The 26,995-nt window shown below is 36.8% G+C and overlaps 1 protein-coding gene across 1 annotated transcript in view; it reads left to right on the forward strand.

Annotated features, from left to right (window-relative positions):
- Nucleotides 1-26,995, forward strand: part of CLDN16 (claudin 16) — a 94,316-nt gene that overhangs the window by 30,033 nt on the left and 37,288 nt on the right. Inside the window, exon 2 of the mRNA XM_070242687.1 lies at nucleotides 9,419-9,542. Coding sequence (XP_070098788.1) covers nucleotides 9,419-9,542 — 124 coding nt within the window. The remainder of the gene's footprint in view (nucleotides 1-9,418; nucleotides 9,543-26,995) is intronic.

Raw genomic sequence — 26,995 nt, forward strand, 5'->3', positions numbered from 1 at the left:
TGTTGGCTTAATTAAAATAGGCATGTCTTTGATGTTATCAGCATTAAACATAAAACTCTTGTTCTATGTAGGTTTACCAAATGTTAAGCAAGTTCATGTTATCTCTGCTACAAAAGTGGCAGCAAAAAAAATTTGATGGTTGATTTTATCTAATGTTTCATGAAGTTTTTATAAGCAATCTAAACATAATTATTGGGAACAAGTGTACTAAATAGATGTAAGTAAGATAAAAGGTGAACTTTTTATGTGTTATGGTATATGTACTTAAAAATATCTTCCAAAATCATTTTGGTAACTTGAAACCTTAGAACTTTGCTAAAGTACCTTAAATTACGTAAATGTAAGTATCTAGATCATTTCCAAACAAGACAAAATATTAGACATTAATTACTAAGTACAGAGTTATCTACTTTTGGCTTCTTATTACAGAAAAAGTTAAAAATATTTGGGTTTATTAATAAAAGTGTTTTGTTCCATGCTGAAAAATTTCTATGAGAAAGCACATGTTTCTAGAAAGTATTTATAAGTCTGCCAATCCACAGAATACTGATGTAAAAGACAGTTCATAATTGCTTACTTCTTAGTTTTCACTAAAAATTAAGGGTTAAGAATTCTAATTAATATATGTGATTAAAACTACTAAAATTAATAAGGGAAACATCTCTTCATGCAAGGAAGGCAAGATATATGTTTCCAGTAATAGACGGTGTGAGGAATGGAAATACATTCATTGTGAAGAAGAAGGAAAGTAGTTTTTCTCCTAAGGAGAAGATGGGAAGGATGGAAGGCAGGGGACAAGAGCTGAACAAAAAGGAAATCATGGAATGCTTGTGAAGGGAGATCTTTGGAGAGGCATTTTGTGCCTGGCCAGGACTGGCTGGATTAAAATGAATTTAATTGAAAGAATGAACTTTAATATCAGACAGAAACTGATGCAGGACTAGAATTTGGTTTCCTCTCTATTAAAAGACAGTTTTCTTGGACTGTTCATCTGCTCTTGACAAAGAGATTATGAAAGGTTTTTCTTTATTTTTGAGCAAGTCTACCTAAAAGGCAGGAATTCTATGTTTTGTCAAAATAATTTTCTACATTTAAAAGGCTGAGACCTTGCTATTGAGAGCTAATATTTTTTTTAACTGTTTGACTCTCTGTGTTTGCCTTTAACATCTTGTATTGTCACTTTGGTTAAATGGATAACTAAGCATTGTTTCACAGTGACCTATGATCCTATTTATAGACCGTGTTTTGAAATCTTTGATATTTTTGACAGACTTCTCCAAAATTCAAATCCTAAATAAAGGCTTTTATTTTTTTTTTATCTGAAAGTAATTTTGAGAATTTTCAGGGGGCCCCTGGGACTTTGCAAAGAATTGGTTCTCTCTTCCTATAGAAAGGGAGATACTAACTAATTAAGCATATTTGGTATGTTAAATCACATGGGAAGCATTGTCAAATAAATGTTGATAAACCTTCTTAGGTTATATTGCATGGGTGAATGTTATTAATATGTGTTCTAAAAATTATACAAAATTCTTAAAAATCTTATATGTCCTAGTATAATGTTATCAGTCATAATTCTAGGTATCTTAAAGTATTATATATCACAGAAATGATCAAATTTCCTTGTCAATTGCATTGTAATCAAATCTTTATCCATGCCATCTTAAGTCTTTTGTCATTTATAGTTAGTGTTTTACTTTGATGCTTTTTTTTCTGCTTTTTCTCCCCAAATCCCCCCAGTACATAGTTGCATTTTTTTTTTTTAATTTGTGGGTCCTTCTAGTTGTGGCATGTAGGATGCTACTTCAGCATGGCCTGATGAGCAGTGCTACGTCTGCACCCAGGATCCAAACTGGTGAAACCCTGGGCCGCCAAAGCAGGGCACTCAAACTTAACCACTCGGCCATGGTGCCAGCCCATATGCTTTTGCAAATACATTTCATCTTCAGGAAGATTCATGAAAAGCACCCTGACACTTTCAGTTTTCTGACAAACTTTCAGATCATAAAACTAAACTAGGTAAGATATTATAGAACTCTAATGGAGAAACTGATGGCCTCATAAAATGGCTGACAAAAGATCAAGAACAAATATTAATTATATGTGACTACACAAACCAAGGAAGATGCTCTGATGTTTTGTTTTTCCAGATTTAAAGAAGTCTTTTCTCTTAAGCTATCAACAATTTTGTAAGATATACCTTTGTGAACAAAGATGAAACATTTTCTCTTTCTTTCTATCTGATCCCTCTAGAATTCAGAAACCCTTGGTGAGTATTCTTATTTTCACTTTTATAAATAATCAGGCCAAGTTTTAATATAAACAAATTAGTTTTACTGTGATTATCTTTGGTTAAAAAAAAATAAGGATAATTGTAGAGAGAAAAATTATGTTTGCACCCTTGTAGATATTAGATTCTAGTCCTGTTAACTGTCTTTGAAGTTTTGTTATAAACTTGTAGGCTGGACTCCCCTGGCCTAAAGTATTTGCTGATTGTTCACAGTACCCTCTTTAAAATATACAAACTCACTCCACATGAGATAGTCACCATCGGATCAATGTCTATTGGTATACAACCTTCTGCTGATTTCTTGTTGTCTTATGCTGGTATGACCAGCTACTATAAGTCTCTAATGTCTTATACTCAGGTCTATCCTTTACAGCTTATAGAAGCTTTCCTGGATTTCAATTTAGAGAATCCTATTGGTCACAGTCTAGAGCCTGGTAACTGGGTATTCTGGAAGTGTCCTCAGAGGAAGACAGCCCTTGAGCCTGGTTGGAAAGAGCCTTACCAAGTGCTCCTGACCCCTGACACCGCTGCAGAACTAGAAGGCATTTAATCCTGGAGTTACATCTCATAGCTAAGAAGTCTCTACCTGACATCCTATCCTGTACAAATGCTGGAGGCCTCCAAACCAAATTGACTAGGAAGAAAAACAACTGACATCTGAGGCAGACAGCTTTCCCCACATGGCCAGAAAAGGCTTCTATACCTTTTAATCACTCTTGCTTCTTACCTTGTTTTCTCCCTCTCTTTCTTGGCAAGACAATACCCTGATATGCATCTTCCAATCTATTATAAAAGGGGGAATTCTTTCTGATTGTTGGGGTTGTCATCAGAAGCCTCATTCTGTACACGAATCTATAGATCCTTTAATTACCAATCTCTCTGTCATTCTTTCCCTAATTCCCTATGCTAAGTGTCTAGAACTCCTGGCCTAACCAACCAAGTCTTTGGTTTAGTTGATTTCATTATAATGACTCCAAGATTTGTGCTCCCTTAGGGTATATTTTCACTTGTACTTGGCAGAAAGATCTATAGGGAACACACTGTTTAAATTCCTTTCTAACTAGAGATCATAATGCAATTTGATTATTGGTTATACCTATTTTATTATATGATCAATCAGAAACTCAGCCTTGGGCATCACCTCTGAATCTACTTCACAGAGTAAATGTGAAATTAGCTGAATGCATAGTCAAGGGTGTTCAACGCCTGATGGTAGCAACCCCTGGTAGCAAAGATACCAGATTTGGAAAAATACTTTTTCCCTGGGTAGGCATTACTATGAATGAATGTATGATCAGAAATTTATCTATAACCCTGGAGGATGTTGCTAACTCTGTCACTAAAGCAATAGCTTCCCAGGAAAATTCTTTGGATTCCTTTGTACAAGTTGTATTATGTAATAGAACTGCTCTTGGGTACCTCCTCGGTGAACAAGATGGGTTTGTGCTATGATAAACACCTCTGTTGTACTTGGGTAAACACCTCTGGAGAAGTAAAAACTGAACTAGACAGAATCTGAGCACAGGCTAAATGGTTAAATCCAATGCTGACTGACATCCCATAAGTTCTTTGATTGCTTTAGCTGGCTGCCCTCAGGAATTGCTTCCTCATTCAGAGCTATTCTCCAGTTTGGACTTAGCATTTTGTTGTGTATTATAGAAATTCTCACTGTTGTAAAACTGTCTCTCCTGCATAGCTCAATGTTAAAAAAAACACTACTCAGATAATGGTTGCTCAGTACTTTGAAGTGATTACTAAGGCTTATGAGTCTTCACCTGAGAAACTTCAAGGAACTGCAGACAACATTTGCCCTTAAAGGAACTTGATGGTAAGGCTCTTCTCTGCTCTGGCACTCTTGTTGCTCAAACACGGCTTAATGCTCCTATCAAAACCACTTTCCCTCCTATGTGGGTCATGGCGTACCTGAAATGAGCCTTCTTGGTAACCAGGAACAACAATGCTTTGATGGCTGATCAGCAATGCTTTCCAATTGTTGATCAGCAATGCATTCAAATGGTTGATCAGTGATGCTTTCAGAGAAAGATCTCAATCAAAAGGGGAAAATGTCAAAATTGACTGTAGTGGAGCCATTTTAAAATGCAGTTGGGGCTGCCTTTCCAGAGAAACTACTTTGCTGTCTTGAACCTTGGAATGGGCCAAAACTTCAGACGTGGTCAAAATGTCAATTGTTTTACAAGCAATGGTTTCAGAAGTCAGCAGGAGAATAGACATCCTGACCACAAAGACTAATGACTGTGGGCTTTCTTAAGATACGATGAATAGTCAGCCAGTGTTCAGCCAAGGCTAACTCTCTGCCTCCAGCTCCAATTAAATTCTTCTTTGTAATACAACCTCCCCTCTTTGCCTTTAAAACCCTCTGACACTACTCAGGTTTCTACCTGAATCCGTGCTCCCAAAATTGCAATTCTTTAACCCCAAATAAATGTTTTGCCTCTTAAATGCTTTGGATTTCTTTTTTTGCAGGTTGACCATTCCTATAGATCAAATAAATTACTCTTACCCTCTAGGAGCTTGTGGTCTTAATGGAGAATCATGCCTATTTTGATAGTTTTTATAAAAGGCAAAGCAAAGTAAATGTTATATTACAGTTTTAAGCAAAAATCTGTGAAAGCACATAATAGGGAATAGCCATCACTCTCAGGTTACAAAGTACAGAATTGCCTAATTTCCAAAACTAAACACGTATCTTCAAAGAAATTACTGCATTAGCCAAACATCTCTGAATAACTTCTTAAACCTCCCAAAAAGCCAAATGTGGATTTTTTGGCATTCTTCTCCCAGGGGCTGTGTTTAATTATCTTAATAATATTCACTACTGCTATTAAAAGAATTACAAAGAAATTGCTATTAAATATTATTTAAACAGTCAGCATTTGATGGGTTTAATGTGTCTATAAATTGCAAACTCTAAATTTTCATATAAGTATAGTAGAGTAGTGAATAATGTGTATGTTATGTATATAGACTTCATAATTATACATGCTGTATACTTTATTACATATTGTATATTCTATATACGTGAAAATAAATTAAAATTATATAATATATTAAAATTGTATATGAATATATAATTTCAGCCCAAATTTTTATTTTGTCAAAACATTCAGAATTAAATGACTATAACCCTTGCTCCTGCAGAAATGAATAACAAACAAAAATATGAAAATGCAGAAAAAATACCTAAAGATTTCAGAGATCAGTGTGGCTAAAGTATAAAGTATATGAGGACAAATGTCTGGAGAGAGAGAGTTTTAAAAGTTAACTGAAGCCAAGCTATGAAAGATCTTCTTGGCCATGCTAAGAATTTGGTGGGCATTTAGGGACTGACTGAAAATTGGCAGAGGAGGGTCAGGTAACTGAGTTTGCCAGATTGACTGATTGAGTGGATATAATTCCATTTACCCAGAAGTTTAAGTAGAGGGACTAGGAAGACTGAGCTTTTACTCAGAAAAGAATATAGGACAAATAGGCACAATTCTGGGACAGAGGAAGAGTTAATCTAACACCAGTGTGACACTGGAATTTGTGGATTTAGGAGGCAAAGGAATGGGACTAAAGATACCCCTCCCAGCCCTGAGATAGGATTTTGGCTTGGATGGTTACTACTAAATAAGAGGTCTTTCATAAACTCTTTGTTCCTTCTGTGATATATCTCAACTTAGGGAATTTCTCTTCTCCTCCTCCCCAGATCACACACTTGCTGAACTTCAGGAATTTAATTTCTCCTCCCTTAGTTACACTTTCTCTCACTGAACTTAAGGAATTTGAGTTACTTCCTATCATTTTTTAATCACCCTATTTGGCAATCCTGGAATCATTTGAACGTGGTCTCACCTCATTGGTATTATTTCTGCCCTCTGTAAACAAGTCTAGTGTATTTCCTGGGTCCATTCCTGGTTGTGTTATCTCTTATTCATTTTTTTTTTGAGGAAGATCAGCCCTGAGCTAACTACTGCTAATCTTCCTCTTTTTGCTGAGGAAGACTGGCCCTGAGCTAACATCCATGCCCATCTTCCTCTATTTTATAGTTGGGACGCCTACCAAAGCATGGCTCTTTGCCAAGCGGTGCCATGTCCACACCTGGGATCCGAACCGGCGCTGGGCCCCCGAGAAGCAGAATGTGCGAACTTAACCACTGTGCCACCAGGCCAGCCCCTCCATCTTTCTTTAGTGTAAGCAGCATAACGCTGTGGAAGAACTCTGGAGAGGAAAAGAAATTTTGGTTATATTTTTTGCCATTGATGGCTGTTTAGCTTTGGGCAAATACTTTACCTCACTGGGCTTCTGGTTACTCATTCATGAAATACAAGAAGGGGGTGAAATAGATACAAGTTAGTGACTTTCCTATCCGTAAAATTCTGTGAATCCTAGTTTGTCTTAGGTGACCTGAGAGCCTGCCTATCTGTTCTCCCTTTATGGGTCATGATTGTATATTTATTATTGTATTTATGAGTTTATATTTAAATAATCTTATTCATTTATTTATGTAATATATATTTATTGAGTTAGTGCTGACTATATGCCAGGTACTGGCCGAGCACAAAGAACAGGACAATTGCGGCCAGTCCCTTTAGAGCTTACAGTGTAACTAAGAATACAAATGAATGTTCACAAGGGTGACGAAAGTAGCAGAAGACAGAAGTAGAGGGTACAAAGGGATGTAAGACAGAGGAATCTCTCCTAATCAAGAAAACCTCCCTTATAGGACTTTACTCAGAAACCTAAAGAATGAGAGTGTCCTGGGAAAGCAAAAGGAAGAATGCTCCAGACAGAGGGAATAGCATGTTAGAATGACTGGAGATGGGTGAGCACAAGGATTTGAAGGAAGGTCTGTATAGCTGGAGAAGAGAGAATGAAGGAGAAAGAAATATATAGAGGTGGGTGTGTGGTCAGATTTTGTTCAGGGCATTTGAGCTAGCTCCAGGTTTTGGATTCTATCATGTGGACAATAAAAAGCTTCTGAAAAGTTTGAAGTATGGATGTGCCCTGATCATATTTACATTTTAAGAGTTTCAATGAAAACAAAATAATAACTAACTTTTATTGCATGCTTACTACAGGCACAGCTGTAAGTTCTTTACATCAATTGTCTTACTTAATCCTCACAAGAACTGTATTAGTTTCCTAGGGCTGCTGCAACAATTTGCTACAAACAGAGTGGCTTAGATAATAGAAATTTGTTCTTTCACAGGTCTGGAGGCTAGAAGTCAGAAATCGAGTTGTCTGCAAAGTCATGCTCTCTTTGAAGGCTCTACAGGAGAATCCTTCCTAGGTTTTTCCTAACTTCTGGTGGTTGCCAGCAAGCTTTGGCATTCTTTGACTTGTAGATTCATCACTCCAATCTCTGCCTTCATCTTCACATAGTATTCTCCCTCATGTCTCCCATCTTCTTCCTTCTGTCTCTGTATCCAAATTTCCCTCTTCTTATAAGGACACCTGTCACTGGATTAGGGCCCCTCCTAATGCAGTATGACCTCATTTTAACTTCATTACATCTGCAAAGACCCTATTTCTAAATGATCACATTCTGAGGTTCTGGGTAGATGTGAATTTTTAGGGGGGGGGGCGCTATTTAACCTGTCACAATAACCTTAAGACATTAACCCAAGTTAAGAGGTGAGAAAACGGAGGCATTGTGACATTAAGAAGTATGTCAAAGGTCTCAAAGATAATATGTGGCTGAAGTGGATTGGCAGGGAGGCCACTTAGGAAACCAATGCAGAGTGATGATGGTAGTAGCAGTGAGGATGGAAAATGTAGATTGTTCTGGTGAATATTTTTAAAGTAGAATCAATAACATTTGTTGATGATTTTGATGTGAGGATACATGAGAGGGAGGAGTTAAGAAAAATTACCAGTTTTCTGACCTGAGCAACTGAGTGGAGTTTCTATCATTTACAGCAATAGAGAACACTGGCCAAAGGCAGCTTTAGAGATAAAGAGAATACATTCAGAGTTGTTAATGTTGAGTTTGAGGTATCCATGGAACATCTAAGTGGAAATGGATGTAATGGTCTAGCATTCAAGAGAAAGGATTGGGCTGGAGCATCAGAAAATTAAATCATTCATTCATCATTCACCAAGTATTTGTGAGTACCTACCATGTATCAGTTACTGTTATAGGCACCAAGGACATACCTGTGAACAAAATAGGCCATTTCTGCTCTATACATATGTCATTCTTAATGGTGGAGATGGATGATAAACAGCAAAAATAAACAATTTCAAATAGAGAAAAGTGCTGTGTAGACGACAAAAACAGATCATATGAAAATGAATGATTGGTAGAGATTACCTTCTTCAGTTTGGATTGCATGAGTAGGTTTCTCTGAGGAGGTGACATTTGAACTGAGACCTTCATGATATGAGGAGCTGACTTCCTGGAGCTAAGTGTACAAAACCCCAGGGGCAGGGATGTCCTTGTTGTTCATGAGGAACAGAAAAAAATGACAGTGAAGCTGGAGCATAGGGAACCTAGGAAGTTGGGAGGGTAGTAGGGGATGAGGCCAGGATGCCAAGGTCAGTAGGAAGCCCTGCATGGGTATATGTGTGTGCATGTGTGTATCTTTGGAAGTAACAGAATCTGATTTTTGTTTTGTTTAAAGCCATGGAAATGGAAAATATCACCCAGGCAGAGATAGCAGAGTGAAGAAAAAGACATGCCTGCAGTTACTTAAGTCTCATGGAGAAGAGGTGGTCAGACCAGAAAATAATACGCTTTCACATCTACTTCCCCTATTAAATTGAAAGCAGTTCCCTCATTGCCAAAACACTTTTCTTGCACAAAATTGTGTCAATATATATTTAACAGATTAATTTCAAAAGATAAAAGGCAATAGTAAGGTAGGACCCCCATTTGTGGTATTTTTAATCAATGACACCAAGTCTTTATTTTTTTCCTGAGTCCATGTCCTTGGCTATGTGACTTTAATTTTTTTTTTTCCACAAAAAGAATGTAGTATACTTTCCCAACTGTTGACTTGCATAGGATTTGACTGTGTGACTTATTTTTCCAGGTGGAAATGACAGTGTGCCAGCTCTGAACGCAGACCTCAAGGGGCCTCATGTGTCTTTTCTTACACTCTTGCCTTTCTGCCATCACCATAGGAAAGAGATGCCTTGGCTAGACCCAGGCAGAGGAAGGAGGATAATGGATGCCAGAATGCAGCTGCCCCAGCTATGCTGCCCCAGAAAGCCCAGCCTAGAGAAGATGCCCTTTGTTAAGATGCGGGTATGTACTGTCATGCGTTGCTTAATGACAGGGGTACATTCTGAGAACTGCACTGTTAGGCAATTTCGTCCTTAAGCAAACATCATAGAGTGTATTTACACAAACCTAGATGGTATAGCCTACTACACACCTAGGCTATGTGGTACTAATCTTACGGGACGACCATCATACAAGTGGTCCATCATTGACTGAAACGTCATTATGTGGCACATGACTGTGAGTGAGTCTTGCCTAGATTAGCCTACATCAACCCAGTCAACTCACAAGAATAAAAGTTAGAAAAATGAAGGTTTGGCATTAAAACCACTGATTTAGGTGGTGGTTTGGTATGCAGCAGTAGCTAGCTGATACACCAATCTTTTAAAGGGGTGACCTAGTTGAACAACCTATAGAACAATAAGGAATTGATGGGTGTAAGGAATTGATGGGTGAGTCAGTGCAAGGCATGAAAGACAGCAGTTAGTCAGCACTCACATCTAACTGTATCTCAATATTTCATGAAGGTTCTAAGAGTCCAGGAGAATATATACAAATATATATACATTATATGTATATATATATATATACACAATATATACTATATATATATACCACATCTTCTTTACCATTCATCTGTAGAAGGGCACTTGGGTTGTTTCCACATCATGGCTATTGTGAATTGTGCTGTAATGAACACAATTATTAGGGAAATGCAAATCAAAACTACAATGACATATCACCTTACACTGGTCAGAATGGCTATAATTACCAAGGTAAAAAACAACATATGTTGGAGAGGGTGTGGAGAAAAGGGAACACTCATGCACTGCTGGTGGGAATGCAAACTGGTGCAGCCACTATGGAGAACAGTATGGAGATTTCTCAAAAAATTAAAAATACCAATACCATAGATCCAGCTATCCCACTACTGGGTATTTATCCAAAGAATTTGAAAACAATGATCCATTCTCTTTTGTCAATGACTTTGGCTCAAGGGCCCCCAACAGTTTTGCTAAAACTGCCTTAGCCTGCAGGCAGTCTAGGATGCACCCAACCTCCTCGCCCTTCCTCCTTTATTCTGAGTTAGACTTGGTTGTGGTCTGGTTTCTCTCTCGGTCTCCTCCAGTTCCCTCCATATCTTCTTTCACACAAATGTTTCCTCTAATAAATTTTTTGCACATTTAATCCCATTTTGGCAGCAGCTTCTTAAGGACCCAGCCTAACACTCTGGCCTTCCTGAGTCTGTTTCCTCATGTTCAAAATAGAACCCACTCCGTAGGATTGTAATAAGGTTTAAAAGAACCAATGAATTTAAAGCAAAATTGTATAGTGATTGGCATTTATAAAGTTTAAATTAATTAATAAACTCATTTATTATTGTGGTTGTTATTATTACCTGTTAAGGTATTTTTGTAAGTCAAAAACGTGTACTTCATTAGCAGATTCTGTGCTGAGGACTGTCTGTTGCTAAAGAGAAATAGGTGTAAAATAAGTGGAAAATGAAATAATGATCAAGAAGCACCCTATAGACACGATTGATGCAAATATAAGTAGTCAAAAAAAATCACAAAAAGACCTGTGGTTATTTTACCTATTAGCCATCCATAGTGAAAAGTGGTATTTGATGCCAGGGTGAAGTAACCTGGCCTTGGTGTTATAGAGACATTGGGACTAAGTTCTCTTGATTATGGAAAAATTCAAGAGCATTCAGGTTAAACATCTCCCAAATATAAATCAGAACGTCAAGGAGAAGTCTAGCAAGTGCCACAAAATGTTTTTCTTGGCTTGAATTATCCCAGTAATTACATACATTCTACATTTTACTTAGGTAGAGGGCAGGCACACAGGTAATTAATGGTCTTAATTTGATGGTGATTGCAATTTGGATCACGCGTTACTCAATGTTACTTGTCTGAAACTGAAACTGGAGGGCAACTAAAGGAGTGGGTTTGTTTTAAAATAAAGGAAAATAAAAAACCTTAACGAAAGATGAAGGGAGTTCAGGATTGCTTCTTTCTAATGTCAAACACAATTAAAAATTTTTAAAGAATAAGGAAGGATTACCAAGGGAATTTTAGTTTGCTTTTCTAGACACTGTGCTTAGCACATAAATCCTCAATAAATATGTTGCGTTTAATTATATTGGAGTATTTCAGAAATGGGATACAGGGTTCAGAACAGAGGACAGGATGTAGATCTCCCCTACAGATCTACAAAGGATGAAAGTGGAAGGATGAACAAGGTGAACATTCAAGGTCATTTCCAGCTTTAGGAATATTTATGCACTATTCTGGAATGCTTAATCCAACAGCAAATTCCACTTTCTGTAGCAAAGTGCCGTTTGAATTACTTAACCCAGACAGAGCTAATCAGGTTAGCTTCTAATCATGTAATTAGAAATCAAATTAGATATGGTTGAGAAAAATTGCACAGAAAACTGCTGTATTTGAATGTGATGGCTTTCTTTTTCTTAGTGACTCATTAGTATAAACCAAAACTACAATTTCAGGACATCAAAAGGACCTTGAAATGCTGCTGTTGCTTTCAGAATAGTTTGGGACCCCCAGTGAGCATCTCTTAAGAGTTTATCAGGGCTCTGTTCCTTTTCTCATGTCATCTGCCTCCAGGCAATGGGTAGATTACTGGTTTTAAGCAATTAGGATAGCCCTAAATTATTTCATGTTTGGCTCTCTTCTTTCTTCTGCCCTTTAGAAATAGGTGTCAGACAGACCTGAATGTGCAATCAGCTCAGTATCTAGAAGTTGTGTGACCTGGAAAGGCCCTTGATCCCAAGTTAATCTTAACTTCCTTCTGAGTCTCTACTAAACCCATCGTAAATGCTCAATAATGTTTGTTGAATAAATGATCTTATAAAACGGAATCAACATAGTATTTTTGTGAGGATTAATTATTATTATTATGAGAATTAATATAAAGTCACAGAGACTGCCACACACTTGGCAATCCTGTATGTTGCTTATTGTTATATTATTAACTAGATTAACTATAAGACTGTGCTACCTTCATCCATAATTCTGTCTGAGTGACCTAGTGTGAGCAATCTACTCCAATAACCACTTCACTGTTCTCTCTGCTTTCCATCTCTTCTTTTTAATCCCTATTTTCCATTCTACTACCAGTTATTTTTCTAAAATATAAATTTTATCATGACAGGCCCATGATCCCAAGCCTCCAATAGCTTTCCATTTTTTTGTGGATATGGCCTTCAAACTCCTAACAGTAAAAAAGCCCACACACACACAAAAAAATCCTACAGCATATACTCTAGAAACGTTTATATTTAATTAGCTATTTATTATATTCATAGACCATTAAGTTGTTATACTACTTACATTATAAACACATAAAAATAAACCTTAAAAAAAGTTGTGATCAAGATTAAATAAACACTAATTTAAAAGGTTCTACTAATCGTGGTGGATATATTTTAGTATTCAAGCCACAATATTCACTTAAGATAAAGTCCATTTTAACAATTGAGATATCAAGTAGTTGATATCTCGATATAACTTTTTTTGTTTGTTTGTCTCTACCAGGCCTACTTGTAAACATCATTTTTAATCATAGAGTTGCAGACAAAGAGCTGGTTCCAGTAGAAAAAGTGACAGCCCTGCTGTTCCTGTGGAGTTTGCCTCTTTTAACATTATTACTCTTTTCAACTCATGGTTTCTGTGTTAGTTTCCTATGGCTGCTGTAACAAATTATCACAAAACTGGTGGTTTAAAAGAACAGAAATTTATTCTCTCACAACTCTGGAAGCCGGATGTCTGAAATTAGTTTCTCTGGGCTGAAATTGAGGTGTTGGCAAGCTGTGCTCCCTCTGGAGGCAGGCCCTAGAGGATAATCCTTTCTCTGTCTTCTAGCTTCTGCTGGCTGCCAACATTTCTTGGCTTGTGACCACATCACTCCAATCTCTACCTTCGTGATTACACTGCCTTCTCTTCTGTCTGTATCAAATTTCCCTCTGCCTCCCTTTTATTAGGATGCATGTGATTTCATTTAGGGCCCACCTTGGTAGTCCTCAATAATCTGCCCATCTCAAGATCCTCAATGTAGTCACAGCTGCCAAGTTCTTTTTTGCTGTATCAGATAACATTCATAGATAAGGACATAGATATCTTTGACGGTGGGGGCGGGGTGGGGGGGGGTGATTATTCCCAAAGCTCCTTTGCAGGAATCTTTAATAAGCCTAGATAGGCAGAATTCTGAAGTGGCTCTCCAAATTTCCATTCCCTTGTATACACACCTTTTATAAATCCTTCTCCTTGGGTGTGGGTGGAATTGTGACACGACAGATTTCATTCTTGTGATTATGTTATGTTATATGGCAAAATTGATTTTGAAGATGCAATTTATGTCCCAAATCGGTTTATTTTGAGTTAATCAAAAGGAAGATTATCTGGGTAGCCCTGACTTTAAAAAGAAGAGATTTGAAGCATGGGAGAGAGATTTTTCTCTTATTGGTCTTGAATAAGATGGAAGCCACCATGAGTACTACAGCTAAAAGGAACTGAATTCCTCAATGAACTCATTGAATAACTTGAATGAGTTTGGAAGAGAATAGCAAGGCTCAAGTGGGATGGAAGCTGCAATCACTGCTTTGATTGCAGCCATGCAAGACCTTACAAAAGATCCAGGTAACCCATGCATGGACTCCTGACCCGAGAGAACTGTGAGATAATAAATGGGTGCTATTTTAAGCCACTTAGTTTGTGGTTCATTGTTATTCAGCAACAGAAAATAGTAACAGGATAGCAGTACAAAGCCAGGTAGCCTTTTGTGAGAATTGGGGTATCTAAACTTAGACAAAATCGTCTACTGATATGGATACATGTAAACTGCAATATGTGGCTGTACTCTCAATGTAAATAAGTGAGAGGAAGTGCCACTGTCAGCCTCCCAGCCTTGTGGGCCTCCCAATTTATTCATCTGAGGATACTTTGCTTAGCACATGTTTGACATTTGACTAGTTGACCTAAAGCTAGACAGACTACCTAGCTGGTCTAACAGAATCTGAAATCATTACTCTGACATTTAAGGACCCCTACAATGTGATTTCAACCTATTTTTTGATCACCCTCCCTCAATCCACCTCCCATCCTCGTGGCCCATTTGTTAATGCTAGAGCACTCACTCATCTCCAAATGCATAGTTCTGTTTTCTACGTTTTTTAAGACTCTTATTTCAACAGCTTCACCAAGAATTCCCTTGTTTCCCTTCACTTGCTAAACTCCCTTTCGTTATTCAAGATTCAGCTCAAATATGACCTCCATGGGAATCCTTCTCAGCCAACTACCATTTTTGGTACAGGTAAAATTTGTCATATCTTTGTCCATTAGGCCTTTGTACATACCTTTGGTACAGCACTCATATCGCGGTATTATAATTAGTTTTTATTGCATTTATTACTGAATTGTGAATGTCTTGAGGCCAAGAACTGCATATTATTGATGTCTTGTTCCCCTACTGTGGTGGGCATCCTCTCTTCTGATAATAACACAACCTTTTCTTTGGGAAACTATTCTTTCTCCACGTGTTTTGTGTTGACTGTCACAGTCCTTTTGTTCCTATGATGGCAAGACAGGTGGACCAATCATTGTACCCTCAGGCCTGGGCTACAGTCTGAAATGGCATGTGACCTAAACTGGGCCAATGCGAGTCCTTTCTACTTTTTAAAAATAATGACAGTAGGGAAGAATTTTGTCCTCCTTGGTTGTAAGACTGTGGGGAATGTAAGCCTAGAACTGCTTGAAACCATGAGTTAGGCCTTGTGGAGTTTCTGCCATTAAAGAATGAAGGCGATAGATAGGAAGAAACAGAGGGAAGAGATGGGAAATCCTAAAGGGTTTAAGACCCTGGATTTGGATGTCCCTGAGACCAGATCTACCCCTGCCGCTTCTGATATCCCTACCTTTTTGTGTCAGCTCATAAAGTCTTCTCTTTTGCTTTCAGTAATTGGATTTCTATACACATTACAGAGTTCTGCTTAACACATCTGGAATACCTAACAAGTGGACTGGTTCACAGAAGGTGTTCACAGTAGTTGTTCAATGAGTAAACATTATTCTACAGATCTTTCATTTTAGGAGTGGTTTTTATTTTATTGATCTAAAGAAAAGAAACTAAAAGAATCTCAAATATATATAAAACATTATGAAGTTATTTTTAGAACTCCCTTGTGTTAGCCTTACTCTCACACACAAGAAACCCTCCTAGGAATCTGGCCTCTTTCTCACACCATCATTATACACTATCAGAGATAATTAAATGTCTGTGATAAATAGGATTGCTGTGGCTAGACTCAGACTCATTTGCTTTTGACTTGTTGACACCTTTCACTTTGTTGTTTTTATATTTTCGTTTCTACCAACATATAGATTTCTGTGATCTTTCTTTATCTCACTTTAGCCAAATACTTAAACAGTTACTGACTTGTTGAAAATCCCCAGAGTTTAATCTTTTCTTTTAAATTTTTGATTTGGGAATATAAGGGCAATGTGCTATGCGCTTTATTTATTGTTGGCTTTTTGAAAACTTTCTAATAAAAACTACTTAAGAAATAATTTTGTAGAAAGTTCCACCTTTTCTTTGGGATGAGTTAAAAATAATAAGAATCTAAGAGAAAACATCAAACCTCAGATTACTAGAAAAATAATGTGATTCATGGGTTTTGCATATTATTCTCTAGTGATTCTAATAATAAACACACATGTTGTTATGACAGTTTAGAAAGACAGTTTTCCTCACAATCCTGTAAGAACCAACATAGGGCATTTTAATAGTATGTTCACATTTGCTAACATCCAGTGACGTGTATATAGTCAATGCCAGGAGATCACCCATATAGAAGGAAAATCGCAATATAACTAATTATTGTCATGCTTAGGTATGAAATCAGACTAAAAAGAATGGAGCAATATCCAGGTTCATAGTTAGATTTCTAATTTGTCGATTTTCTTTTTTTTACTATTCTATTTGAAGGACATCTGAAGTTCACATTTTACCTTTTAGGGTCTTTACCATGAAGATCTTTAGGGTCATTAAAAAGTGAACTGTGAGCCAGCCCTGATGGCCTAGTGGTTAAAGTTTGGCACTCACCACTTTGGCAGCTCGAGGTTAACTTCTGGGTGGCAGATCCACACTACCCATCTGTCAGTTGCCTCGCTGTAGCGGTGGCTCATGGAGAAGAACTAGAAGAACTTACAGCTAGGATACACAACCGTGCGCTGGGGCTTTGGGGAGGAAAAGAAAAAAGAGGAAGAGTGGCAACAGGTGTGAGCTTTTGTTCTTTTAAGTTCTTATACCAAATAAAGGTAAACAATAAATTAATAATCACGTCTTTAGGTTATTTTTATAACTGCATTTTATGAGATTAAGAGGCACCAAACTTGAATATGTCTTTTCCTTTTTTTCAGATTGTTCTGCTTTAATTGCTAATAAAATATTGCTATAGTAAGCATAAGATGATCTGAAAGCCATTATAACTTTCAAATTTAGATAATCCTTATTTGTAACAAAATGTTTGCATACATGGAGCATAGATACATCATGTCTGAGTGAATCTGTAGATTTTCAGACTAATGTGCCTGTTGATGGAAATTTTTTGACCTGCCAGGCACAATTAACACTGTAGTAAATTACTGATCTGTGGTCAGCCAAAGGCATGTTTATCCAAAATGATTAGATAACCTTCCCCAGTCTTGCTTAAAACCCAGCGTTATTCAAATTCGAACATATAAAATAATTTACCTTGTAATAAACCTGACATTTAAAAGCAATTACGGATATGATATTCAATAAATGGTATTGAAATAGCTCTGTATTTTTAAGAAAATAAAGTTACATCTTTCCTTTACACCACAAAGTCTTGCTAAAATAATATTCAATGCTATAAAAGAAAGCAAGCATTATTATTACAATTATGAATCATTTATATAATTTTGAATTTTAATAACTGTAGATTCATTATTTGTGTTGAAAATATTTTATCATTCAATTATCAAGCATGTTATACAATATTGCACTCAAATTGAGAAATTATCCTGTGTGAACTAGTATACAAGGATATTAGTATAGTCAGTAAGTGTTTCTTCATGCTAGATTATACACTCTCTCACTTTATAGTCTCAAAAGATAAAAATTAATGCTTCATATTATGAAAATGCCTTCTGATTGTTATCCAATATACGCAAAGTTTTTTTCAAATACCCTACCCACTTTAAAGGAATTTAAATTAATCATAAACCTCATTTTTTTAATCTCAATAAGTTGCCTCCATTTTTACAAAGGATGTTCTGAAGGAGTCAATATCCTCTCAGGGAGTATGTCCTAATTCATACTTTTTGTATTATTGGCAGAATTCTGGAGATGTGCTTCTAAGACAGGAGACTTCTCCAAACTATGCAGCTAGTGAATAGCAGAGCTGGGATTAGAATCAAGATTCCAAAGTTCTCAGTTAGGGGAGAGTATGACTTGACTCTACTTAATCGTTAAACCACACTTTTCCCTAACTGAGAACTTTGAATTTTGTCATTGAAAAATTTCCCACGTTAATTACCTCCTCTTTATCCTCACAGCCTACACTTTGGTTGAAGCATTCTATCTTTTTTAAAAAAATTTTATTGTGGTAAAATACATGTAACACTAAATTTGACATCTTAATCATTTTTAAGTGCACAGTACAGTAGTATTAAATGTATTCATAATGCTGTGCAACCATCACCATCATCCATTTCCATAACTCTTTTAATCTTGTAAAATAGAAACTCTATACTCATTAAGTAATAACTCTCCATTTTCCCCTTCCTCTCAGCTCCCGGCAGCCACCATTCTATTTTCTGTTTCTATGATTTTGACTACTCTAAGAATCACATATAAGTGAAATCATACAAATTTGTCCTTTTGTGACTGACTTATTTCACTGAGCATAATATCTTTGAGGTTCATCCACACTGTCAGAATTTCTTTCCTTTTTAAGGCTGAATAATATTCCATCGTATGCATCTACTACATTTTGCTTATTCATTCATCCCTCAATGGGCACTTGAATTGTTTCCATGTTTTAGCTATTATGAATAATGCTGCTATGAACCTGGGTGTACAAATATTCTTTGAGACCCTGCTTTCAATTCTTTTGGATGTATACCCAGAAGTGGAATTGCTGGATCATATAGTACTTCTATTTTTAGTTTTTTGAAGAACTGTCATACTGTTTTCCATAGCGACTGTATCATTTTACATTCCATCAATAGTGCACTAAGGGTTCCAATTTCTCAACAACCTTGCCAACATTTGCTTTCTGTTGTTTTGATAACACTCATCCTAATGGGTATAAGGTAGTACTTCATTGTAGTTTTGATCTGCATTTCCTTAATGATCAGTGACGTTGATATCTTTTCATGTGCTTATTGGTCATTTGCATATCTTTTTGGAGAAATGTTTGCTCAAGTCCTTTGCTTATTTTTGAATTGGGTGATTTTTTTCCTGTGGAGCTTTAGGAGTTATCTATATTTCTGGATGTCAATCCCTTATCATATATATGGTTTGCAAATATTTTCTCCCATTCTGTGGGTTGTCTTTTCACTCTGTTGATAGTGTCTTTTGATGGAAAAATTTTTAAATAGTCATGAGGCCAAATATGTCTATTTTTTTCTTTTGTTGTTTATGCCTTTGATGTCATATCCAAGGAACCACTGCCAAATCTAATGTCATAAAGATTTTATCCTATGTTTTCTTCTAAGAGTTTTATTGTTTTAGGTCTTACATTTAGGATCTTGATAAATCTTGAATCAATTTTTTATACGGTGTTAGGTAAGGGCCCAACTTCATTCTTTTGCATTTGGATATCCAGTTTTCACAGCACCATTTGTTGAAAAGGCTGTCCTTTTCCCATTGAATGGTCTTGGCAGCCTTGTCAAAAATCATTTGACTATACATGAGGGTTTATTTCTGGGCTCTCTGTTTTATTCCATTGGTCTAGATGTCTGTCTTTGTGTCAACACTGCACTGATTTGAATACTAAATCTTTGTAGTAAGTTGTGAAATCAGAAGTGTGAGTCCTCCAGTTTTGTTCTCTTTCAAGATCGTTTTGGTTATTCAGGGTCACTTGAGATTCCATAGGAATTTTAGGATGGGTTTTTCTATTTCTGCAAAAAACATCATGGGGATTTTGATAGGGATTGCATTAAATCTGTAGATTGCTTTGGGTAGTATTGACATTTTAACGATATCAAGTCTTCTCATCTGTGAACAGTGGACATCTTTCCATCTACTTACACCTTCTCTAATTTCTTTCAGGAATGTAGTTTTCATCGTACAAGAGTTTCATCTCCTTGGTTAATTTTGATGCTAAAAATTTTATTGTTTTAGATGCTGTTGTAAATGGAATTGTTTTTATAATTTCCTTTTTCAGGAAATGAACGATTTTCAGATTGTTCATTATTGTTGTATAGAAATGCAACCGATTTTTGTGTCTTGACTTTGTGTCCTGCTACTTTGCTGAAATCATTTATTAGTCCCACCAATTATTCTCTGTGTGAAATCTTACGGGTTTTCTACATGTAAGATCATATTAGTTGCAAACAGAGATTATTTTGCTCCTTTTCTAATTTGGTTGCCTTTTATTTCTTTTTCTTTCCTAAATCCTCTGACCAGAACTTCCAGTATTATGCAAGTGCTCTTTATCTTTGCCTGGACTAAAACAGCAAGCACTTAACTATTTTCTTTGCCTTCATTTTTTTCTCCTTTCCTCTTCTCAGTTATTCCTCCACACTTTACCCTGTTCTAAAGGGATCTTTCTAAATTCCAAATATGATCTTTTAGGGCCTCTGATTTCCCGAAGACTAAAGTTCAGTTTCTCAGCACGACTCTTAAAGTCTGTCACAAACATGATCTGAACTTACCTCTCCGACCCTATATCACATCCTGCACTCTCATTATGCATTTTCCCACTTTAGTGCTTTACTCATGCTTTTTTTTGTCAGCCTAGATTGAAAGTCTGCCTCTTTTGTGCTGTTTGTAAATTCTTCCCTTCCTTTAAAATCCAGTTCAAGTGTCTCAGCCTGTCTAAAGCCATCTTGGAATCTCCCTGTGACTTATATTTCCTTCTTCATGATCCTACAGCACTTCAAACTAGTCTCATGGCCCTTATTACATTTTAATTTATATTAGCAACAGTTTATCTCTCTGCCACAATTTTTAAATTCTTTGAGGGGAGGAATTGTTTGTTTTAAATTTGCATCTTCTCCAGGTCATAGGGAGTAGCACAGAGGCCTATAAGTAGTAAATCTTCAATTCATTGTTATAGATTGGGATTCTAAACATGAGACTTATACATATTGAGGAATAAGAAGTATTATAAAATAGTAGGAATTTGAGATTTTGAACTCTGTTCCTTGGGTTCTCTCCTTGGGTTGAATATAAATTTCTTTGTGAAATGGGGAAAATTATTTTCTTCTAGCCTCAAATTCCTGTTTTGTAAGCCCAGCACGTGACTCTGTGGATTTCATATCATAATAAGGCCCACTGAGAGATGCTATAAAGATAAATCAGAAATAAGTCATGATTTACAAAGCATATTTTCTTTTACAACGTAAGAAGAATATCTAACCATTAATGCATTCGTTTCCCCAATTCAGCAACTTTCAAAGGAGAAAGGCCACATAGGACTGAGGACATAAGTAGCATAAAAATCTGGTGAATTCCTCCTGAATACAAACAAATGGATCAGTCAGATAGAGAAACTCACTCTATAAATTCTCTACCACATACGAAAGGTGGGCAGGAAAGTAAGAGCATCTCCAGGGAGAGCAGCACTGGTAAGCTGATTGCAAATTGTGTAGCGTTTTAAGATGAGAGCAGGCTGCTTATTCCCCGGATGTCATAATTAATCTCCACAGTGAATTTTTACTGGAAAATTCAAACATGAGTTCATTGCTCAAGACTCCAACATACCAAGATTGTATTAGAAAATAGCCGATGGTCTGATTTATTGTATTGGCCTGGCTAAATTGAAATTTAATGAACAGTCTTTTAATTAAATCCAGTTCTGCTGCAGATTATGTTTCTTTTTTCCGGTTACCATTCTTGGAAGGACTTCAGTAGTTATTGAAATTTATAGTTCAATTTAGTAGGTAAATTTACCTAAATAACAAAACTTATGGCCATTCCTTTGGAAAGTTTTCATGATCCAGGACATTATTGAAACCTAATTCATTATTATTATTTTTAAAGAAAGCAGCTTAACAAATTGAAGATGATCTCATCCTGGGCTAACTTTCTAATATCCTATTGTTTTGATGTATATGTTTACTTAACTTAATTAAATTATTATTGAATAGAAGTCTTTAGGAACTTTTTTTAGAGCACAGTATGATTTGTCATCAGGGTAGCAATTTTCTGTGTATAATTGAGTACTTATAAAGTGCCAGAATTTGGTCATGGAAGTGTTTTAAGCACTTCCCACAATCTTGTTTGTACTATAATTTGCCCTATCTCTGCAAAAATGTTGCTAAATAAAGATTATGATCAATTTTGCTCCTGAATAAACAATCCTGACATTTAAGTTCAAACTTCACACATCTTGCATGAAGGGCTCCTAAATCTGACTCTCTCTCTACCTATTCAGCATTATTAACCATAAGTTTGGTCCACATACTCTTGAGCTTTAATTCCATATAAGTTATTAGTAAACTCTCGTTGAATTAAATGAGTGAATTCAGACCAACTTTATTGCAATCTTACAGTTGTTTCTAACCAGTTAATGGATACAACTCCATGCTTTTTTGATAAATTTCTTGTTCTAGGTTGTAACAAACTGTATATTCAGTCAAGGTTCACTTAGTGAAAATATTTTAAATATCAGCATTAGTTATAAGTGTGAGGAGGATCCAATGAAAAACAAAATCTCATTCTTCACAATTTGATGGTTGGAGCAGGCAGGCAATACTTATAATGTGATCTGTGCTGGTGATCAAAGTATCATAGGACACTGAGGAAGAGGAGGCAGGCTAAGTCTGCTTGGGAAACAGTATGTATGAGTTTTGGCTAAGTCTTAGAGGATGAGTAAGCGTTCCCAAAGCAGAGAATTGGTTAGAGTATTTCAGAAAGAAGAGAGATGGGGCAGAAAGATGCAAACAGAAGATGGAGAAAGGTGTGTCCAGCAAATTTCTGAAATTTTAGTGTAGCTGTAACCTATGGCTGAAGAAGGAGCTGTGGGGCTTGATGTGAATGAAGGCCAGGATTCTTAACTGGGCTGGACTGGCCTATGTTGTGTTGGGCTGAGATAGGCTTAACCCTTGGCTGACTCTTGACCTCTAAACTGTGGAGCAAAGAAGAAACTGACTACAGTATTTAGGGCAAAGTAGATAAGAAACAAAGAAACCTTGCAAAACAAGCATAGATGCCCAAAGAGCTAGACCAGAGAGTCAGAAATCTAGGCCAAGGAAAAGGGTTGGGTTTTAGAAAGATTTCTCTGGTGCTAGAGTGGCATGTGAGGAAACTGAGGCAGGAAGGTCATTTTAGGAAGCCTTCTCAATCATTAAAATGGAGATGATAAGAAGCTGCACTGACATAATGAGAGGGTGGAAATGGGGAGGGTGGGTGAGGTAAGAACAACGTATAGTTAGAGCTTTCAGGCCATTTACGTTTAAGGTAATCATTGATTTGGTTGGACTTAAGTCTTATATCCTGTTACTTGTTTTCTATTTTTCTCATTCTGTTTTTATTCCTTTGTTGTACCTGCAAGGCGATGAGGCGACAAGATTGGACAGAAGGAGAAGTTGAACTGTGTTGCAAAAAGGATTTGGTCAATCCCATAGGGAGCTCTTGATTTGGAACGACCCTTCAGAGTCTTGCCAAATTGGAGAAGGGGGCCATGAGTTTGTTTCCCTACATCCTGAGATGTGAGCTGCTTCCCAGGAAGGAGTACATGCTTCGATGAGAAGCTCTCCGTAACTGACAGCAACACCAGGAAGAAGGTCTCAGCTGAGATCCACCAGCATCCAACACTCTGAGAAGCTTGGGGGAGTGAATGCCTAACTTTTAGAGGGATTTGGGCAACACAACACAGCTCTCATTATATTTGATATAATGTGAGCTGAGGCCTCCAAAAAATAAGAATATCTGAGGATTGTAAAGGCCTTAAAATTGCTCCAGGGCAGGATGTAGGAGTGTTCAAGTCACAAGATAAATACAAGCATTCAAAATTTTCATTTTGACACAAAATTTAAAACCTTGGGTTATTTTAAAAATCCTTCTTATCTTCAGCAAAGACTATCATTCACATCTTGCTTCCTTTTAAAGAGGGAGATTCATTTGTCATTCTGAAAGAAAAAGTTTTTTTATTCTTTATTTTGTGATAGGATAATACTTTCTATCTTGGTAACTGCAAAAGTTTGTATCTGATGATGGCTATAAAAGTGCACAGTGAAACTGTGGAGTGTGATAGAAAGCAAGATCATATATATCATTATTACTTCCATGAAACAATCTTTCTATTCTTTGTCCTTTTGGAAAATTGATGCTTAGAACTTGAAATTATAGGCATAAATTGTCCCCCCTCAGGAATTTACTCACACACCAGATGAAACCTTTTGAATAGTGAAATTTAGCTTGTGAGCTAGAGACTCAGAAAGACTATTCCAGTGAGAATTTCTCCAGGAGGACCTTCAACACACGCTTGTTGAATAAGCAACAAGTATGTAATACTTTAGGATTAGAGGAGGATCAAGGGGAAAATCTTTCCACATGTCTAATTAATTTTCGTCAGAGAATATTCCACATAAATCAGGACCTACAGAATGCTTCGTTTTGAAAGAGTTTTGTTACCCAAAAAGAAACCTATTAGTTTTGTTTTGTTTGCTGAACTTTTTTGGCCACAGATCCCACTTTATTGTAAAACTCGTTGTAATTCATCAGAATTAGTGTTCCATGGGAACACAGTGGGGTCTAATTTATATTGGGTTCCCATGTGGTGTTAGGGAAGCTGACACAGCTCCTAGCTGCAGAGGGGTGGACAGCCTCCAAGATAGCCCTCGGAGATGTCTCTCCTACTGGTAGTCACACACTGGGTAGTCTCCTCCCACATTTTACTGGCATTAGTCTGTGTGACTGATAATTTGGCAGAATTGATGGTCTGTTACTTCTGAGATTAGGTTGTGAAAACATTGCAGCTTCCTTCCTGAGAGCACACTGTTTCTCTCTGAACACTCACTCTGTGGGAAGCCAGCTGCCATGTCACGAGTACACTCAGGCTGCCAATGGACGGGCCTATATAATGAAGATCTGAAGTGAGCAGCCAATAACCAGTGATGCACTGGGGCCTGCCAACAACAATGGAGTGGGAGGACATCCTCTCAAAGTTATGCCTTCAGATGACACTGTAGCCCAGCCAACATTTTGACCTCATGGAGAGATCTTCAGTCAGAACCTCCCAAGCAAGCTGTCCCCCAGTTCTTGATCCATGGAAATAAATGTTTGTTGTTTTAAGATGCTAAATTTGAGGATAATTTGTTACACAGCAGTAGATACTTAATGCAATAATTTTAACTAAGTCAATCAGTGCATTTCACTCCTCTTGCCACAGTGATAGAAACAAAGGTGAACACTTGACCCAAGTTAGTCCCTTTAGAATGACTTCCAGGACTTTTAGTGGGGATTCTAGTACATGGACAGTCTCTGATCTCCTAGATGGTGAACTGTGTGTGCAAATGTTGGCATCATTCTTTCAGGATGAGGAAACCCAACTGGAGAACACAGCTGCCATTGTGAAGAGGATAGAACATAAAGAATTGAGCAGACAGAGCCAGAACGCTGATAAAACAAATTTTAAAAGCTTGAAATTCCATCTTTCCTCTCTATCTTTTCACTTATGTAAGCCAACTAAAACTTTTATTGTTTAAACTAGTTTGATTTGGGTTTTCTGTCATTTGCTAACAAAAACATCCCAGTGTGTATACACAGGCAGAAACCATGCCTTTGAACCTTAACAAGCATCTTAGCTTACATTGTATTATTAGAGCAAAAAGAGCCGTCTTGTCAAAGAGCCCTGAGTCTCTGATTCGCTGGATCTCAAACACCTGGTCATAGATCTTGGCAACATGATTAGCTCTCCTTCCTTTTCCCTGGATGGTGCTGTCTTGAGTCTTGCTTCTTGTCAAATGAACTCCCTTCAGCGTAACATGGTTGTTCACCTCATTTAGGTTGTCTCTACTGAGCAGCAAATCCTACTACTCTGGATATGCTATGCTCCAATTTAGACCCCATCCCCAGATAGCAACTGCCTCTGAGGGGCCAGTCCTAAAGTCAGGTCAGTTCTACTGGCCCATTCTACCTGACCATACCTTCTCTTTTCTCTCTAGTGATTACTACTAACGTCTCAGTTCCAGCAGATCTTTTAACTAACTCACTCACAAAGCTACTGTGAGGTTCAAATGAAACTGTAAAAAAGTCTGATTTATAGTAATTGCTCAGTAAATGTATGTTAGATGCATAAAAGTTCTCTTTAACTTGAGATCTAAATGTTCAGAAAGGAACATGAAATAAAAAGCCAGCATAATTTGATTATTCTATCATTTTTATTATACAATGAGTATTCATTATGGAAAAATTACAAAATCTAGATAAGTAAACCACTTTCTCAATTAAAATAATCTGAAATATATCCATCAGCGGGAACTCCTGACTATTTAGATTTTGATGGAAATTATCTTAGCCTTTTTCTAATAAAAACTGTATATGTACTTTACAAAAATAAGCTCATTATTTATTAATTAGCTTTTTATCATTTAAAAATTTATCATGAACATCTTTCCATGTTGACAAATATAAATATGTTAATTTGTTTATTGAGTTCTATGTCATAATAATCATTCTATTACTTATTTCTTCCCGCCTATCTTTAGGGAAACAGTGACTCAGGCTCATTATGATAAACAAGATTTTACAAAGGAATGGCTGGAAAAATGACTAAACCAGCTTTGGCTTTGTTGAGACTTGTCGGTGAGAAGGAAGAACTAAATATTATTTTCTCTTGCTCAAACAAAAGTAGGTGTGCATAGACGAAACCTGTGGAGGTTCTGTGAACTGAATCAGAATTAATACAAAGTCTCCAAGCAAATTTTATATTCTGAGAAAACCTGAGGCAATACAGAGAACATTTCCTTTTACCCTAAACAGCTGACATTCTTTTATATGAAGGCCATGACAGTGCAGTAGAAGATGACAGTGCATAAACAGGCTCTCAGGAAACCTGAGTTCTGGATCTAGGACTGTCAATTACACTTCAATAAATTTGGGAGGGCTTCTTTCTCTTTTAGAAGTCTCTTAGAGGTATTCTAGCTCTGCCCTTTTATAGGTCTTTAAGATTAGATTGACAGACGTGTTTTTTCCTTAAAAAAATGCATGGAGAGTCAGTCATGTGTAGGTCTTGCTTCTTTAGCTATTTTTATTTAATT

Source organism: Equus caballus, chromosome 19 (genome assembly GCF_041296265.1).
Source record: "Equus caballus isolate H_3958 breed thoroughbred chromosome 19, TB-T2T, whole genome shotgun sequence".
NCBI classification, from domain to species: domain Eukaryota; kingdom Metazoa; phylum Chordata; class Mammalia; order Perissodactyla; family Equidae; genus Equus; species Equus caballus.